Source organism: Capra hircus, chromosome 10 (assembly GCF_001704415.2).
Source record: "Capra hircus breed San Clemente chromosome 10, ASM170441v1, whole genome shotgun sequence".
NCBI classification, from domain to species: domain Eukaryota; kingdom Metazoa; phylum Chordata; class Mammalia; order Artiodactyla; family Bovidae; genus Capra; species Capra hircus.
Genome location: NC_030817.1, coordinates 51,785,076 through 51,799,751, shown reverse-complemented (window position 1 = coordinate 51,799,751; position 14,676 = coordinate 51,785,076). Strand labels below are relative to the sequence as shown.

At 33.6% G+C, this 14,676-nt stretch overlaps 1 protein-coding gene across 5 annotated transcripts in view; it reads left to right on the top strand.

The window, feature by feature from the left end:
- SLTM (SAFB like transcription modulator) overlaps window positions 1-14,676 on the top strand; it is a 43,570-nt gene that overhangs the window by 18,093 nt on the left and 10,801 nt on the right. For 2 of the 5 annotated variants that reach the window (XM_018054274.1, XM_018054276.1), the window contains 9 exons: window positions 5,618-5,645; window positions 7,012-7,426; window positions 8,045-8,094; window positions 10,222-10,340; window positions 12,152-12,301; window positions 12,699-12,802; window positions 12,901-13,067; window positions 13,536-13,621; window positions 13,835-13,998. In XM_018054274.1, coding sequence (XP_017909763.1) covers window positions 5,618-5,645; window positions 7,012-7,426; window positions 8,045-8,094; window positions 10,222-10,340; window positions 12,152-12,301; window positions 12,699-12,802; window positions 12,901-13,067; window positions 13,536-13,621; window positions 13,835-13,998 — 1,283 coding nt within the window. Of the gene's footprint in view, window positions 1-5,617; window positions 5,646-6,957; window positions 7,427-8,044; window positions 8,095-10,221; window positions 10,341-12,151; window positions 12,302-12,698; window positions 12,803-12,900; window positions 13,068-13,535; window positions 13,622-13,834; window positions 13,999-14,676 lie in introns of all 5 variants that reach the window. The other 3 variants (XM_018054273.1, XM_018054277.1, XM_018054275.1) reach the window with 2 other exon arrangements.

The following is a 14,676-nucleotide window of genomic DNA, read 5'->3' as shown; positions in this document are numbered from 1 at the left end:
TCTTACCTGGAAAATCCCATGGACGGAGGAACCTCGTTAGGCTACAGTCCATGGGGTTGCAAAGAGTCAGACACGACTGAGCGACTTGTTACAACTATTCAGCTCTGCCACTGAGTGTGAAAGCAGCTACAGGCATTAGGTAAATGAATGGACATGGCTATTTCAATAAAAATAGCTACAGAAAGAGCATCTTACATAGTTTGATGCCCCTGTCATTCATAGAGCTTCCAACGTCTGTATTTTGCTGATTATGTTCCTGTGAATTTAGTCAACATGTTTCTCTGTTTAGTTTATTTCCTTTAAATTGTTGTTTATAGGATCCTGAGGCTTGCTATCTGATTCCGACACCCCTATCCCTATCCCCCTAAGAGGTACAACTAATTCATAGGTAGTGTTGTATTCTTCTATTTGGATACACATACTGTCTGACTGTATCTTTTTGGTGATGGTACCAGTCATTGATGATCTGTACTGCACTGATTTAATGAATCAAAGTGGTGGTATTCTTTTATTTTCTTTATTTATTAGCTGGAATGTTCCTTGGAAAAAAAACATTTACAAAGAAAAGCCAGGATATATGTTTGATTATTTTTCCTTTATTTACCAATTTTCACTATCAGACTGATAGTGACTGATTTTTTTTTTCTTTTTGCCCCTCTGTTTCATTTTGGACTCATGGATTTAAATATTTTTAGTGTATTTCAAGCCATTGTAGTTACTATCCTTATTAATGCTCAGACTGTCCTGTCTGTAGCCAGTGAGAGTCTCTTCAGGTTGTCTCTTTAATCCTTTCAACGTGATCCAAGTAGTCTTTACTTCCTTGCTGTCTGGTTCAGATTTCTATTTCCTGCTCTGGACCTGTAATTAGCCACTTCTTCCTTTTAGTGGTAAATGGTATTTTGAGACAATAATCTTGATGGTAGGAGTGGAGTGTTAATTGCCTCTGGGTTGTTCATATTTTCTAGACCTTTTCAATGTACAGTGCTAAAGAATGTGTTTTTTATTTGTTTTTGTTGGTTTTTTACTTTTAAGATAAAATAGATTTTGAGTTCATAAGGGATACTTCTAAGTTAATTATTTCCTTTATCTCACAGTATATGTACAGTAGTCCTAGGATGATAATACACCACCATCACCAGTGTGATTCCTGAAAGTAAGGTTTTTTCCACTCAAGTTATCTCTCTTAAAAGGATATACCCTCTAGGAATGAACAAATCAGTGTGTTTTAGATTAGTTTTCTGTATGATCATCAACTAATACATATTTAGGTTCAATATAGTTTTTTTTAAATTTTAATCTGTAACTTCTTGTGAATCTATAATTATTTCAAAATAGTTAGATATTTAAGTTTTATAATTTTTAAAAATATTTACATGATTCCAAAGTCAAATCTAAGAAAGGATACATTCAAAAAAGTCCCCTTTACCCATCCCCTTATTGGTGAATTTTTTAAAATTCAGGATTAATTGTTTTATTCCTTGTCTTTAAAAATTAAGTAAATAGGCAAGTGCATTTATATAGGTATTCTATTCATTTAAAGCCAGTCTTCAGGCTTTGACTTGGAGCTTAGAGCTTTAGCTTTTAAACAGGTAGAATTTGGTTCACATTTTACTTCTGTTAGTTACTTAAAATATTGTGACTTCAAAGTGTGTTCTCCTAGTCCATTTCTGTGTCTGTAAAATGAACATTGTAAGTCTTACCTGCTAGGTTGATGTGAAGAGCAATCTTATATCCTTCACATAGTACATGTGTAATACTTGTAGTATTGTTTTACTAGCTTGGAGATACCAGTTATTTAGAATTGTTTGGAAAATTTTCTCTAGAATGTTTATATTTGGTAATGCTTTAATTCTTAAAAATTTCCTCTAGTTTCAGTCTTGTCAATCTTCTATGAGTGCATCATGTATTATTTTTTCTATTTGCCTTTGCCCCAATGTTTCATCAACTTGAAGTACCTTCCCTTTTTTGCCATATGAAGTCTGTATAACTCTCAAAGTCAGATTTATCTCTGTCTCTTCCATAAAGCTTTCCCTTACATAGTGTTTTACTGTTTACAGAGAACTTTTTACACCCACTGTGTTAAATAATCCTGTATATCCTATTTAGGTCATATGTTATCTCTAATTTATAGGTAAAGTTCACCTAGGTAGATGACAGTGTTGTTGTCTAGTTGCTCAGTCTGACTCTCTGCGACCGCATGATCTATAGCTCACCACGCTCCTCTGTCCATGGGATTTCCCAGATGAGAATACTGGAGTGGGTTGCCGTTTCTTTCTCCAGGGGATCTTCTTGACCCAGGAAGATCACAATATCACAGAGTAAAACTGTTTGAGTGGTAAAGATAGAATAAATACCTACATATCTTGGTGCCTAGTCTGTATTCTTTTCACAAGTAACTCCGCATTAGTAAATGTTTTCTGAATTCCATTGTACTTACACAGTGCTGCAGTTAAACCCTCTGCCTACATAAAATGAGCAGTTAGTTAAGTCCCTCCACTTAAAAACAGCAGTGTCTTACAGTACATTTACTCAGTAAACTCATTCAACAAATATTTATTAAGTACTTATTATGTGCCAGTACTTTTTATTTCCTATGGGCTTCAGCATATTTCCAGGAAGGTAATAGGCAGTTGGTGGTTTAGGGTTATTTTGACAGTTTATTGTAAATTAGGGAGACTGAATACAGTGTTTATGTACAAGGCAAGGGAGAGGAGGCCTTCCAGAAGACGTCTTCTTACTTAGCACTTGTACATGTATCGCAAGATTAAGCTTTGGAAAGGTACTAGAATGGGTAGAAAATTAACACTCTGTTAACTGAAAGTAAGTCCTAGGTTTGTCTTTATCATTAGTCATTGCTGTTCCTAGAATGAAATAAAAATAGAGAAGCTTTCTGTATGATTTTTGCATTCAAATGCTCTACCTCTGAGCTATACGCCCCTGTATGATTTTTGGCACTTAAGGGTTGTAAATCCCATTACAAAGATAAACAACATGAACATTATAAAGCGTTTGCTTCATTTTCATATGTGAAATATTATATTTTTTCAAGATAAACTAAAAAAGTAGTTAATTAAAAGGATGCTTTTTCATGGTGGTTACTTATTTACCATATTCCTCATTCTGAAAAAACATGTTTTCAGTGGAGGAAGATTATTTTGAAATAAGGCACATATCATGTCTGTGCATATTCAGGGAATTGTCCCAGTATTCTTGGTTTGTTTTTTTATTGCAAGAAGTGATTTAACCTTAGTACTGTGTTTATTACACATAGAAATATAATGCAAATATGCACTGATGTGTGGCTCATCTTTTCTACTAACCCTAGTTGTTTTTGCGCTCCATCCCCATTGTAATCAGTTTGTGTTCTAGAAATTGGCTCAGATTCTTTTCCTTGGGGCATTTAAATGTATGTAATAAGGCTAGCGTTACCATTCGTTTAGAAACTAAAGTTACGAAACCCTTCAGAAGACCTGTTGAGTGATTAGGATAGATATCTAAAAACCAGCAAAAGTAAGGCAAACCTTACTGATGGTTTTAGCAGCTAGAAACAACATTTCTACTTGTCAGAAAGTACAGCAGAAAGATTTTGTTTTTTACATCACAGTATTTAAAAACATTTTGTTTTTTAAAATAGCAAATGCTTTGACTATTTCTTTTTTTCCTTGAATCTTATTGATACTGAATCTCTAAAAGAATAACTTAGAAGTGGTGTGCTGTTTAATTACAAGCAGATGAAGAAGCAAGTTACATTCTTTAAGTTCTTTTGTTCTTCTTTTAAGTAAAAGTGAAGATACTCCAGTTTATTTATCCCTTTAAGATAAATTACTAAACTAAAAGAGAATTTGGGAGAAAAAGATCTTCTCAGTAATTCCAGCATAACTCATCCTTTCTTTGCTGCCACTGCCTGCCAGTCCACCCTGTCAAATCATTTTTCTTTCCTTTCCAAATGTTGCACAATAGAAATATAATGATTAAAACTAAATTCCAGTATAACAATTAGGAGATTATTAGAGCACAGTATAATGGACATATATAATAGGAGTCACATTGCTACCAATTAGTAATCTTCTTTTGTACTAGTCTGCATACTAAGCTTGTGGCTTAATTGTTTCAGTGTTTTCAGTTTCCTTCATATTACTTTAGTTTGTAAAACAATTGGTCTTTCCCTGAATGGGGCACATATATGTCAACTTGAAGTTGAAAAATTATTTTAAATGATTTCTTAGAAATATGTTTGTTATCCAAATATAACTGAGCATATGATAAAATATGTGTTATTTTTAAGAAATCTGGACTTACATGAACCTAAAATTGTGTTAGGAGATACATATGGCATTTAAAATTTTGTTTACAGTTAAATTTTGCCTTAAGTCTAATTTCACTGCTAGGCTGTCACTCTCAGGCATAGTTCTTAATTTGTAGTCTCTGGACCAAAAGCATCAGCATCACTAAAACTTGCAGAGATGCAAATTTCCAGGCTCTACTCCAGTCTTGAATCGGAAACTGTGGGGTTGGTGCTCAGCAGTCTGTTTTAACAGTCACTCCAGGAGATTCTGATACAAAATCAAAGTTTGAGAATCACTACTGTAAGGCTTTGCATTTGGTAGCTTCACACCACCTTGACTAAATATGATCTACTTATACTCAGCTTTTATTTTAAAAGTTGTAAGTTAAAACATGCCTTAATTCTATGCATATTTGTTATGATCTTTAATTTTGGGAAATGTTGTTTCTATCTTGTTATAATTTCAGTTATTTTTGCAGACTTTTGCTTGGTGTAAATATTTTCTTGTGATATTCCTGTTTTCAAGCCATTATGTGCTTAATTTTAGATTACATGATATCACATATATAAAAATTAAAATAGCACATATTTAAAAATTAAAATCAGTAATTTAATAAAATTAACTTGTTTTGATTACATGTAGCACAAATACCGTTTTTAAAGTGGCTGACCACCAGTGTGTATATGAAACAGTGTATGAATTCATTTTTAACAGATAGAAAGGAATGAAGAATTTGAAACTACTCTTGTCATTCTTCTTACTTCTGAGATGCCTAAATTGGGAGTGTTCTTTGTTTATTAATATGCATTTCATCCCTTGAAAAAGTATGTCTTCGTGTTATATTTTCTGGTACATTTTGAATAGTATGTCCTAAAAGTGCTTTCGAACGGAGTCATGCGGAATAATCAGGGCAGGCTTTTTTTGCATCTCTCTCTCTCTTTTTTTTTTTTTTGGCCATGCCCCATGGCTTGTGGAATCTTGGTTCCTAGACCAGAGATTGAACCCCGGCCTGGCAGGGAATTCCTAGCAGCTTTTTGATATGAGTAAGATTTGGATAATTGAAACCAGTTTTGAGTAGTGAAACTAAATATTCCAGTTTATTGTTGATATAACTGTTGATACATTTGCCTGTTTTCTTGTCTAAGTCATGTATATTAGACATATGCTACATTTCTTTGTGTTTTGGTTCTGATTGGAATATCTTGTGTTTGTTAGTAATAGGTGTCTCTAATTAATATTACTCTACAATTTAACTTAATAGATCTTGTACTGTTACTGAAATCCAGTTTTAAATGAATTCATTTTACATTTGATTATTCTTTGACTTTCAGGATGCTGAGGAAGAAGAAAATGAGAAAGGTATGTTTGATGCTAAGTAGAGTTTAAAAATTGGTGACATTTAGAAAAAGAGTAAACTGTGAAAATAAAGCATTCCTTATTCAAAATCTTATTTTTGAAATGAGTTTATTTTCAAATTTATCAATTTAGTGAGTTAAGTTAGCACCTTGATTTTATTTTTTAATTGGTTTAATTTTCTTTTTAACACTTTGAAGACATGTTCTAACTTAATGGTACATATCAGTTACTGTGGTGGACAATGCCATTTTTGTTTAACCTAATTTAAGTTTTATTTTTAAAACCAACTTGTAGCATACGGTAAGTTGATATTATCCTTAAGACTGGCACTGCAGTAACTCATACGTGCTTACTGGTAATCCTAGTATGGAATGGATAATTAATTTTATAACTAGTTCTAAAATTGTTGGGTGACCAGGAGACTTGACTTTTTGTTTGCTGCTTGGAGAAATTTTGTACAGTCTTCTGATAGTTTCAGTAGTTCTGGAGACCTATCTTATCCAATACAATTACAGGGACATTAGTAGCAATATATGTGGTTGGTCTGAGGTTATAGAAGAGCTCTTGGAAGGACGTCCAAGGATCCTCCTACTTTGGACTAGAAAGGACATGGAACAGGCAGAATAAAAAACCTAGAAGCAATGAATGAAGCAAAGCTACCGACTGAAAATCTCAGATGCTCGAGGCCTTTCGCTTTTGGGTGAATGCAAGACGTCTTTGAAAATGGTAATTGCAGGACTGACTGGACAGGATGAAGCCTGGAAATGACCACTTTCTTAAACATTATGGAGCAGGCCAACTTTGGAGCCTCTTGTAGCAGTTTTCGGACTACACAAGAATAAGAAGTGTGAAAAAGATGAGGCCCTGAATACTTTGAAGACTGATTGGTATCCTCAGACTGTGACCTTTCAAGATGTCACCATGGGAGTTCTGAAGGTCACAAGGGTTAAATCCCAAGATAATTTGAACATTGAATAACAACTCTGCTCATTTGTCACACTCTCATGGAGGAAAAACACCTTCCATATGCCATTAACTTATAACCAGAAATGAAGAGCTGGTATCCTCAGGATGGAACTCTCTCCTCACTTTTGTTGTTTGGTATTTGTATTTAGAGATCATTTTTTCCGTGAAGAATAAGTGATCCTGGGTAAAGGATTGTTTATGTTAGTTAATACCCTTGTGTTTTTCTTCCTAACCTTCCATCAGTGCTAATAACTGGGTTTATATTTTCTAGGTCCTATTCTAGCTTATGAATATGAAAATTGTTTAAACTTCTTGTTTTGCCATATTTATTCCTGTTAAATCCTCTTAGATATAGCAGGTTCTGGTGATGGTACACAAGAAGTATCTAAACCTCTTCCTTCAGAAGGGAACCTAGCTGAGGCTGATCACACAGCTCATGAAGAGATGGAAGCTAATGCGACTGTGAAAGAAGCTGAGGATGACAACATCTCGGTTACAATCCAGGCTGAAGATGCCATCACTCTGGATTTTGATGGTGATGACCTCCTAGAAACAGGTAAAAATGTGAAAATTACAGATTCTGAAGCAAGTAAGCCAAAAGATGGGCAGGACGTCATTGCACAGAGCCCGGAGAAGGAAAGCAAGGATTATGAGATGAATGCGAACCATAAAGATGGTAAGAAGGAAGACTGCGTGAAGGGTGATCCTGTCGAGAAGGAAGCCAGAGAAGGTTCTAAGAAAGCAGAATCTGGAGACAAAGAAAAGGATACTTTGAAGAAAGGGCCCTCGTCTACTGGGGCCTCTGGTCAAGCAAAGAGGTTTGTTTTTCTATGTCAGTTCTTTACGATACTGAATTCCAGCATTCAATAAGATCACTCTACATTAAGGGGGTGGCTTCAAGACCATGTACAGTAATTAGTACTTATGATCCTGCCTATAATATTTTTGACCGTCATAAGTTACTTTAAAAAAAAATTTCAAGATCTTCGTAATATGCAGTGTGTCCTACTGATTGCATTGTCGAATTGTCAGCATATATTTGGTTTTTTTTGTTTTTTTTTTTTTTCAAATTGACAATTTTTTTGTGTTTCATTTTTAAAAATCCTTGTGATGATGGTTAATGAACAACTATCAGTCCTAAGAACACAAATGAAGTCAAGTCCCAGTCCTGAAATCTGGAGAAGATGGCCATATATCCACTGAATAGAATTGTCAGAAAATCTAGATCTTCAGGAATCTTGGGGAAAATCAGTGCAAGAATCCTAAGGGAATCATTTGTTCAAATAACCTAATCTAGGCTTTTGGAATTGTTAATTTGTATGGATAGCACTGGTTTGAAATATAGTCAATATCAAGCTGTTCGATTTTTGTTCTTTTTGTTCTTTTTGTTTTTGCTTTTTTGTTTTCAATTTTCTTCTGGTGATTTGCTTCTGTAGCTCTTCAAAGGAATCTAAAGACAGCAAGACATCATCCAAAGATGAAAAAGGTAATATATTTTTTCCTGCTTATTTCAGTGATACTTTGAATGTTTTCTTTAAAAAGTAGTAATTGTCTAGGGTTTCTTTTGACAATTAGTCCTTAAAAACTGACATAGTAAATTTTTTGGTGGCTTTTGTGTGAACAGTGGAGTTAGATTACCGCGAATTCTGAAGTGTGATTGAAGCATTACTTTCTTAATTATTTAACTTATAAACTGGTATGAATTTGAGTCAAATATATTTGCTATGTATTTTTTACATTGTGTTTTAAGTATCTGTATTGAATATTCATATAATAGACATTTCATTTCTTAAAATTTCTGAAGTATTTCACCTTTAATTATCACTTGTAACCCCCACACGCTACCACAATCTTTTTCTTGTTCTGGCTAGTAGGAGATGTGATATAAATAGTATTTGTGGAGCTGAAAGCAAGTTAGCCTTGACATTTGGTTTTACTTTTTTGATTCTTTAAATCAGGGCACACAACTGTTAATATGCCAGTTTATAGGATTTTAATTCTTCAGAATTTACTTCCTAATTGACTTACTTTGCATTGATGAGAGTTTTAGGTAGAAAAGTAGTTTTATTTTTAAATTTTGTAAGTTTAAAGGTGCATTATTTGATTAGTCTTTTGTTACTGGGAAGTCTCTGCTTATCTCCTGGTCATGTGCTTTAGTTTCATCTTATATATGCTGTATACATGAAACATATTTCTTGTGTTTTAAAAAAGCATTCTGAGGGAAGAATAATACCATTTGGGTACTACAGAATCGAAAATGCCTCTTGAGTGCCTAAAAAAAAAAGGAATGTTATGTGTCCCTTATCTTTTTTTAGTATATTTTGTTGGCATATTTTAGTAATTAGAAATTTTAGTGATTGACTTAGTAATTGACAATTAATTGCATTACCTACATCCCTTACAGTTTTGGTTAATGGATAAGATATAATAAATTTATTAAATATTATCCTTTAAATTTAGAAGCTTAGTGTAGTCTTAATTAAATATTAACTTCCTATCATTAAAATTTTTTTTCTCAAGTTAAGAGGAGTATGTGGGCCCAGGTGTTCCTGGTAAAATATAAAAGATACACGAACTTCTGGTTAACATTTCATAAGATAAAACATTTCCTTTGATAATTATGTTTGTTAAGAACAGAAATGCAGCAGTCATTAATAGTTAAAATATTTGAGTTAGGTGTGTGTTGTCTTCTCATAAGTACACTGATAGAAGTTCTTTAAAACTTGTGGCTTGTAGTTTTTAAAGCATTAAACATTTTACTCTTTCTATATTTGATACTGTGAAGTTATAAAAATTGTTACTTTTATTGCTTAGATACTATTTCTCTTAAAGTGGGTAAGAATTGTTTTCCAAATAATGAAATGAAAATTCCTTTTTTATAATAGCACATTGGAAGTAAAATACTGAAGGGTGACTGACCAGGAATGTGTTTTAAGAAATGGCATTTATCTGTATGAAACAATAATTTGTGTATGGAAATAGTGCAGAAATAGTTCATATAACCATTTACCTTTTCTAAAGAATTTTGGGGTCTCTGATCTTTGTAACTGATTTGCTTTAGAAGACTTTTTAAAATCCAGAGTTTTCTAGTTGCATGTAATTTCCACTTTCTCTTACCCTTTCTCTAATACAAAATGAAGATGAACTGTGGCTAGTCTTTGTTACTAAACATTTAAATTTTTGAAAACAGTTTATCCCTTTGTTTGACTTTTCTGTTTGTGCTCTCAGTGTCTCAGGAGCTAAAGCCCACGACAGGTGTAGGTAATTAAGCAGTCTGTACATTCCTATACCGCTGCTTCTGGTTTCTTGAATATAGTGCGGTGGTTGAATATAAATGAATGATTTAAACAACAAAAGTCCAAGACATATAATTGATTTTTTTACCCACTTTGTCTTAAAACTCTTGCAGTAGAAAATGTACAAATTCAGACATGTTTGTGTTATGTTATCGTGTTCAATTTTAGTTATAGTAGATGTGTAGGATTTTGATGTAGTGAAGTCATGCTGTCAAAATTAGAGGGTTTTATAATTTTGGAAGTTTATAGCCCTAATAATTTTGTTTAAAAAATTTCCAATTGAGAAACTTAAACTTCTGATATTAAATCTATTCTAGGAAGTACAATTAGTGCTAGTGGTAGCAGTGGAAGCTCAACTAAAAATATCTGGGTTAGTGGACTTTCCTCTAATACCAAAGCTGCTGATTTGAAGAACCTCTTTGGCAAATATGGAAAGGTACATTCTTTTTATCTTTTTATCCATATTTCTATGTCCATTTTAAACAGAGGTGGTATTCAAAACAATACATATAAAATCTAATTTCTTGTCTCTCTCAGGACTGTTATAGGCATAATTATTTAGTTCTGTGGTAATCATGAGTTTTACTACATCATATAATCTCACTCTGAGCCCTGGGAATCTTTGTATTAAAAGTTCATTTTTTTGAGTCCATTTAAGCCAAGGAAGGACTGAGTTTGTTTCATCACATTCATCATGATTTATCTTGGACCTAAAATTGCTGAGGCTGATCTGGTCATCTGGAAAATAGAAGCACTGGGATATAGAATATGGGGTGGAACCCCAAAACTAATGTGGTCCCTTTTATTATACAAACTCTAGTACAGTGGTGCAGAAGAATGCAAAACTGGTAAAATGGACTTAATCAGAAGTTTTGATATGTGCTGTGAAGGAAGAGTGCAGGGTTTAGAGAGCAAAAAAGGAGGCTTTACTATGATTGGTTGATCAGAAGTTTTTCTGGCATATAAGGGGAGACCTAATGAAAAAGAAAACGTTGATAATTAAATTAATTGAATATTCAATTAATAGCTGTTGAATTAAATTGTAGTTGATCTCCATCCCTTAGGGCACTCACTATTTTCTCTTTACATTGTAGTTTTCAGTATGCATCATATATGTAAGCTCCTCTGCTGTACACTCTTTGATAACAGGGGTCTTAACTACTATACTTTGTATGCACATGATAGGCTTTCAAATATTCATTTAATTAATGACCACCAATATCAGTAAATAGCCATTAATGAATGTTATAAAAATCTGTCCTATTGATTTCAGAAATTTTTTTTTTTCCTTCTAATTAGAGAATTGCCTACAGAGTAAGGAGGTTCTTGTAGATGTCAGATACAAAACACTGAGAATTGTGGTCCCATGATCAGTTTGTGGTATATTTTTGATTCTGTTTCCAGCAATTTAATTAGGGCTAAAACTATATAAGGAAACCTTGTACTTATAACATGAAATTGCTGTTGGGGCAAGTCATGGTTTCCCAGAGTTGAGATACAAGCTGATAAGTTTCCAGCTACTCACACCAGATTCCCTCTGTTCCTCTTCCTGACATTGTGTCTGTGTTCCTATTTGTTCAGCACTAGATTGTTCTTTCCCACTTTTCTTCTCACTCAACCATCCCTGCCTTGTCTCTCTTGGCTATTCATTTTATTGAGCTGAAGTATTTGTTACTTTTATATTAGTATACATTTTAAAAGTACATAAATGGAAAATATGTCTTTTTAGAGTGTGTTCTGTGGAGTATATTTTTAAGGCTGCTTTTCCATGTGTGGGAGACTATTAGACTATTTTTGAGAGACTCATTATAGAAGAGTGTTAACACTTACCCAGACCCTTTTCGTTTTAATATCTTTAAGAGACTAGGGATGGGCCTTTGATAGGAAGGCCCTATCAGTTTGGTCCAAATCTAATTGAAAATATTGTTTCTTTGCTTTTGTTAATTGTGCCATTACTTCCTTGATGTGACTGACTGTGTTTTGGCAATGTATTTAAAAAAAAAGAAAAGTAAAAAAGTAGGTTGTATTGATTTTTAACATTTTAAATTGTTCCCCTGAATATTATAGGCAAAGTAGTGGGTGAGTGCCAGAATATGAAACAATAATATATATTGTCCTCAATTTATCCTTTATCCTGAATTTATACATCCTGAACATATCCTTTAATTTGAATAGTCTGCATTCTGAAGTTTTATCTTAGAAATGTACGTGAAACTGTAAAACTAAAGGATAATCTCATTTTTATAGGTTCTGAGTGCAAAGGTAGTCACAAATGCTCGAAGTCCTGGGGCCAAGTGCTATGGCATTGTAACTATGTCTTCAAGCACAGAGGTGTCCAGATGTATTGCACATCTTCATCGCACTGAGCTGCATGGACAGCTAATTTCTGTTGAAAAAGTAAGCTTGCTTAACTGAAGGATAGTAATTCTCAATTTAACAATATTACACTAGTAAGGAGTAGAATTGGGAATGACTTTTATTTTTATATATTCATTTTAATTATTTCACTTCTGTTTTCCATTTTTTTTTTTTACCATCCACATACTTGTTACAAACATAAAAATGTAACTTTAAAACTTACATATTTGGGACTTCCCTGGTGGTCCTTTGGTTGAGACTCCGCCTTCCAGTGCATGGGATGTGGGTTCGACCCCTGGTGGGGAACTAGGATTCCACATGCCTCAGGGCAGCTAAGCTGTAACTACTGAGCCTACGAATCTCAACTAGAGAGCCCATGCACTCCAGAAAAAAAAATAAAATTAATATTTTTTTTCTTCCTGTTTAAACTTTTCAGGTTAAAGGTGATCCTTCTAAGAAAGAACTAAAGAAAGAAATTGATGAAAAGAGTAGTTCAAGAAGTTCTGGAGACAAAAAAAATATGAGTGATAGAAGTAGCAAGTAAGGATTTATTTTGTCAATTAGCCTATAGACTTTTTTGGTACATTGATGAAGTAGTTCTCATTTTGTTGTTTTCTTGTGTGGGGTGGTATGGTCAGGACACAAGCCTCGGTCAAAAAAGAAGAGAAAAGGTTGTCTGAGAAAACTGAAAAAAAAGAAGGCAAGGATACTAAGAAAATAGAAGGTAAAGATGAGAAGAATGATAATGGATCAAGTGGCCAGACTTCAGAATCGATTAAAAAAAGTGAAGAAAAGAAACGAATAAGTATGCTATGTGTCTTTCTTCTCAGTCCATTTCTAATGCATCCTACAGCTTAATTTTTACAGTGAACGGGGAAACTTGAGAATACAATCTAAATAAATATTTAAACTTTGTTGTTAGATGTCACTGTGGTCGAAAATGAGATCTAATAGGACTGGGGAAAGAGCTGTCTTCTTCCACCTAAGCCCATTCACTGTTAAATCTGGGCTGACTGAAAATGGTCGTTGAATAGCAGAAGAATTATTGAATAATGGAAGAATAGAAGAATTGATCTTTTGGTGTCTTTGAAAGCATTTACATTAGGGGATCGAGTTTTAATAGCTCTTCATACTTCTCATAGAATAAGTTTTTTATACCATGTATTGGTTTGTAAATATTTGGTTGGCGTAAGAATTCAGCATACTTACATTATATTTTCTTTTTGATGGGAATAGTCTTAGACATTTGCTTATCCAATTTTTTTTCTCTTAGGTTCAAAGAGTCCAGGACATATGGTAATACTAGACCAAACTAAAGGTGATCATTGTAGGCCATCAAGAAGAGGAAGATATGAGAAAGTAAGTCCCTGATAGGGATGTTGTATACTATTTTGCCTGTTTCCAAAAGAAGATAATTCAGTTATCTCTAACCATTTTGCATGTGTCCATGATAGAAAACCTAAGAAAAGGGGAATGTCATTATTCATTTAAGCTTTTTAAATTACCAGCTTAACTTGAAAAGAGAATTATTTTAACTTCTAGTCCTGTTAACAATTTTTTATTTCCCTGTAGATTCATGGAAGAAGCATGGAAAAGGAGAGGGCTAGCTTAGATAAAAAAAGGGACAAAGACTACAGGAGGAAAGACATCTTGCCTTTTGAAAAGATGAAGGAACAAAGGTTGAGAGAACATTTAGTTCGTTTTGAAAGATTGCGGCGAGCAATGGAACTTCGAAGGTAGGGAAAGAGTCTGTTTTATACCTGTTTTTAACTATATAGGTATGTTTTTAACTATAGGTGTATCTTTAACATTAGTTATAAACCAGAGTTCTAGAAATTGTATTTCTATAGAAAGATATTTGTCACTTCTAAGAAGTAAAACCTAATGATTTCTTTAGTTTGCATAATATTCTACAATTTAAAAAATACCTTGGCATCTATTATCTCTATCTCAACAGTTCTATAAAGTTAGTTATGTCCATTATATAAATGAAAAAAATGGAGGCCCAGAGAGGCTAAATGGCTCTTCCAGTGCCACATGGCTAATGAGTGGCAGAGTCGGGACTCAGACCCAAGTCTTCTGACTCCAAGTCCAATGCTCTTTCCTCTACTTCAAAGCTGCCGCCATAAAAAAACATGACTTTGAAGGCAAATTTTGATTTTGATATGATAGTCTTAATGTAAGCTGTAGTGGCCAAATAATACATTGACATTTTAGGGAAATTTTATTGTACTTTGAATTGGAGCCCAAGTAAAGGAAGATTTAACCTGTGAACCTTATTGTGTTCAAACTCTGTCCTAGAGCAGGCATCCTCTTTAAAACAAAATGAGAACAAAACATTTCTACTTTTAGTGGCCGTATCTCAAGTTCATCATGAGTTGCCAGTTTGCTGTCGATTTTCGGATGCCGCTTAA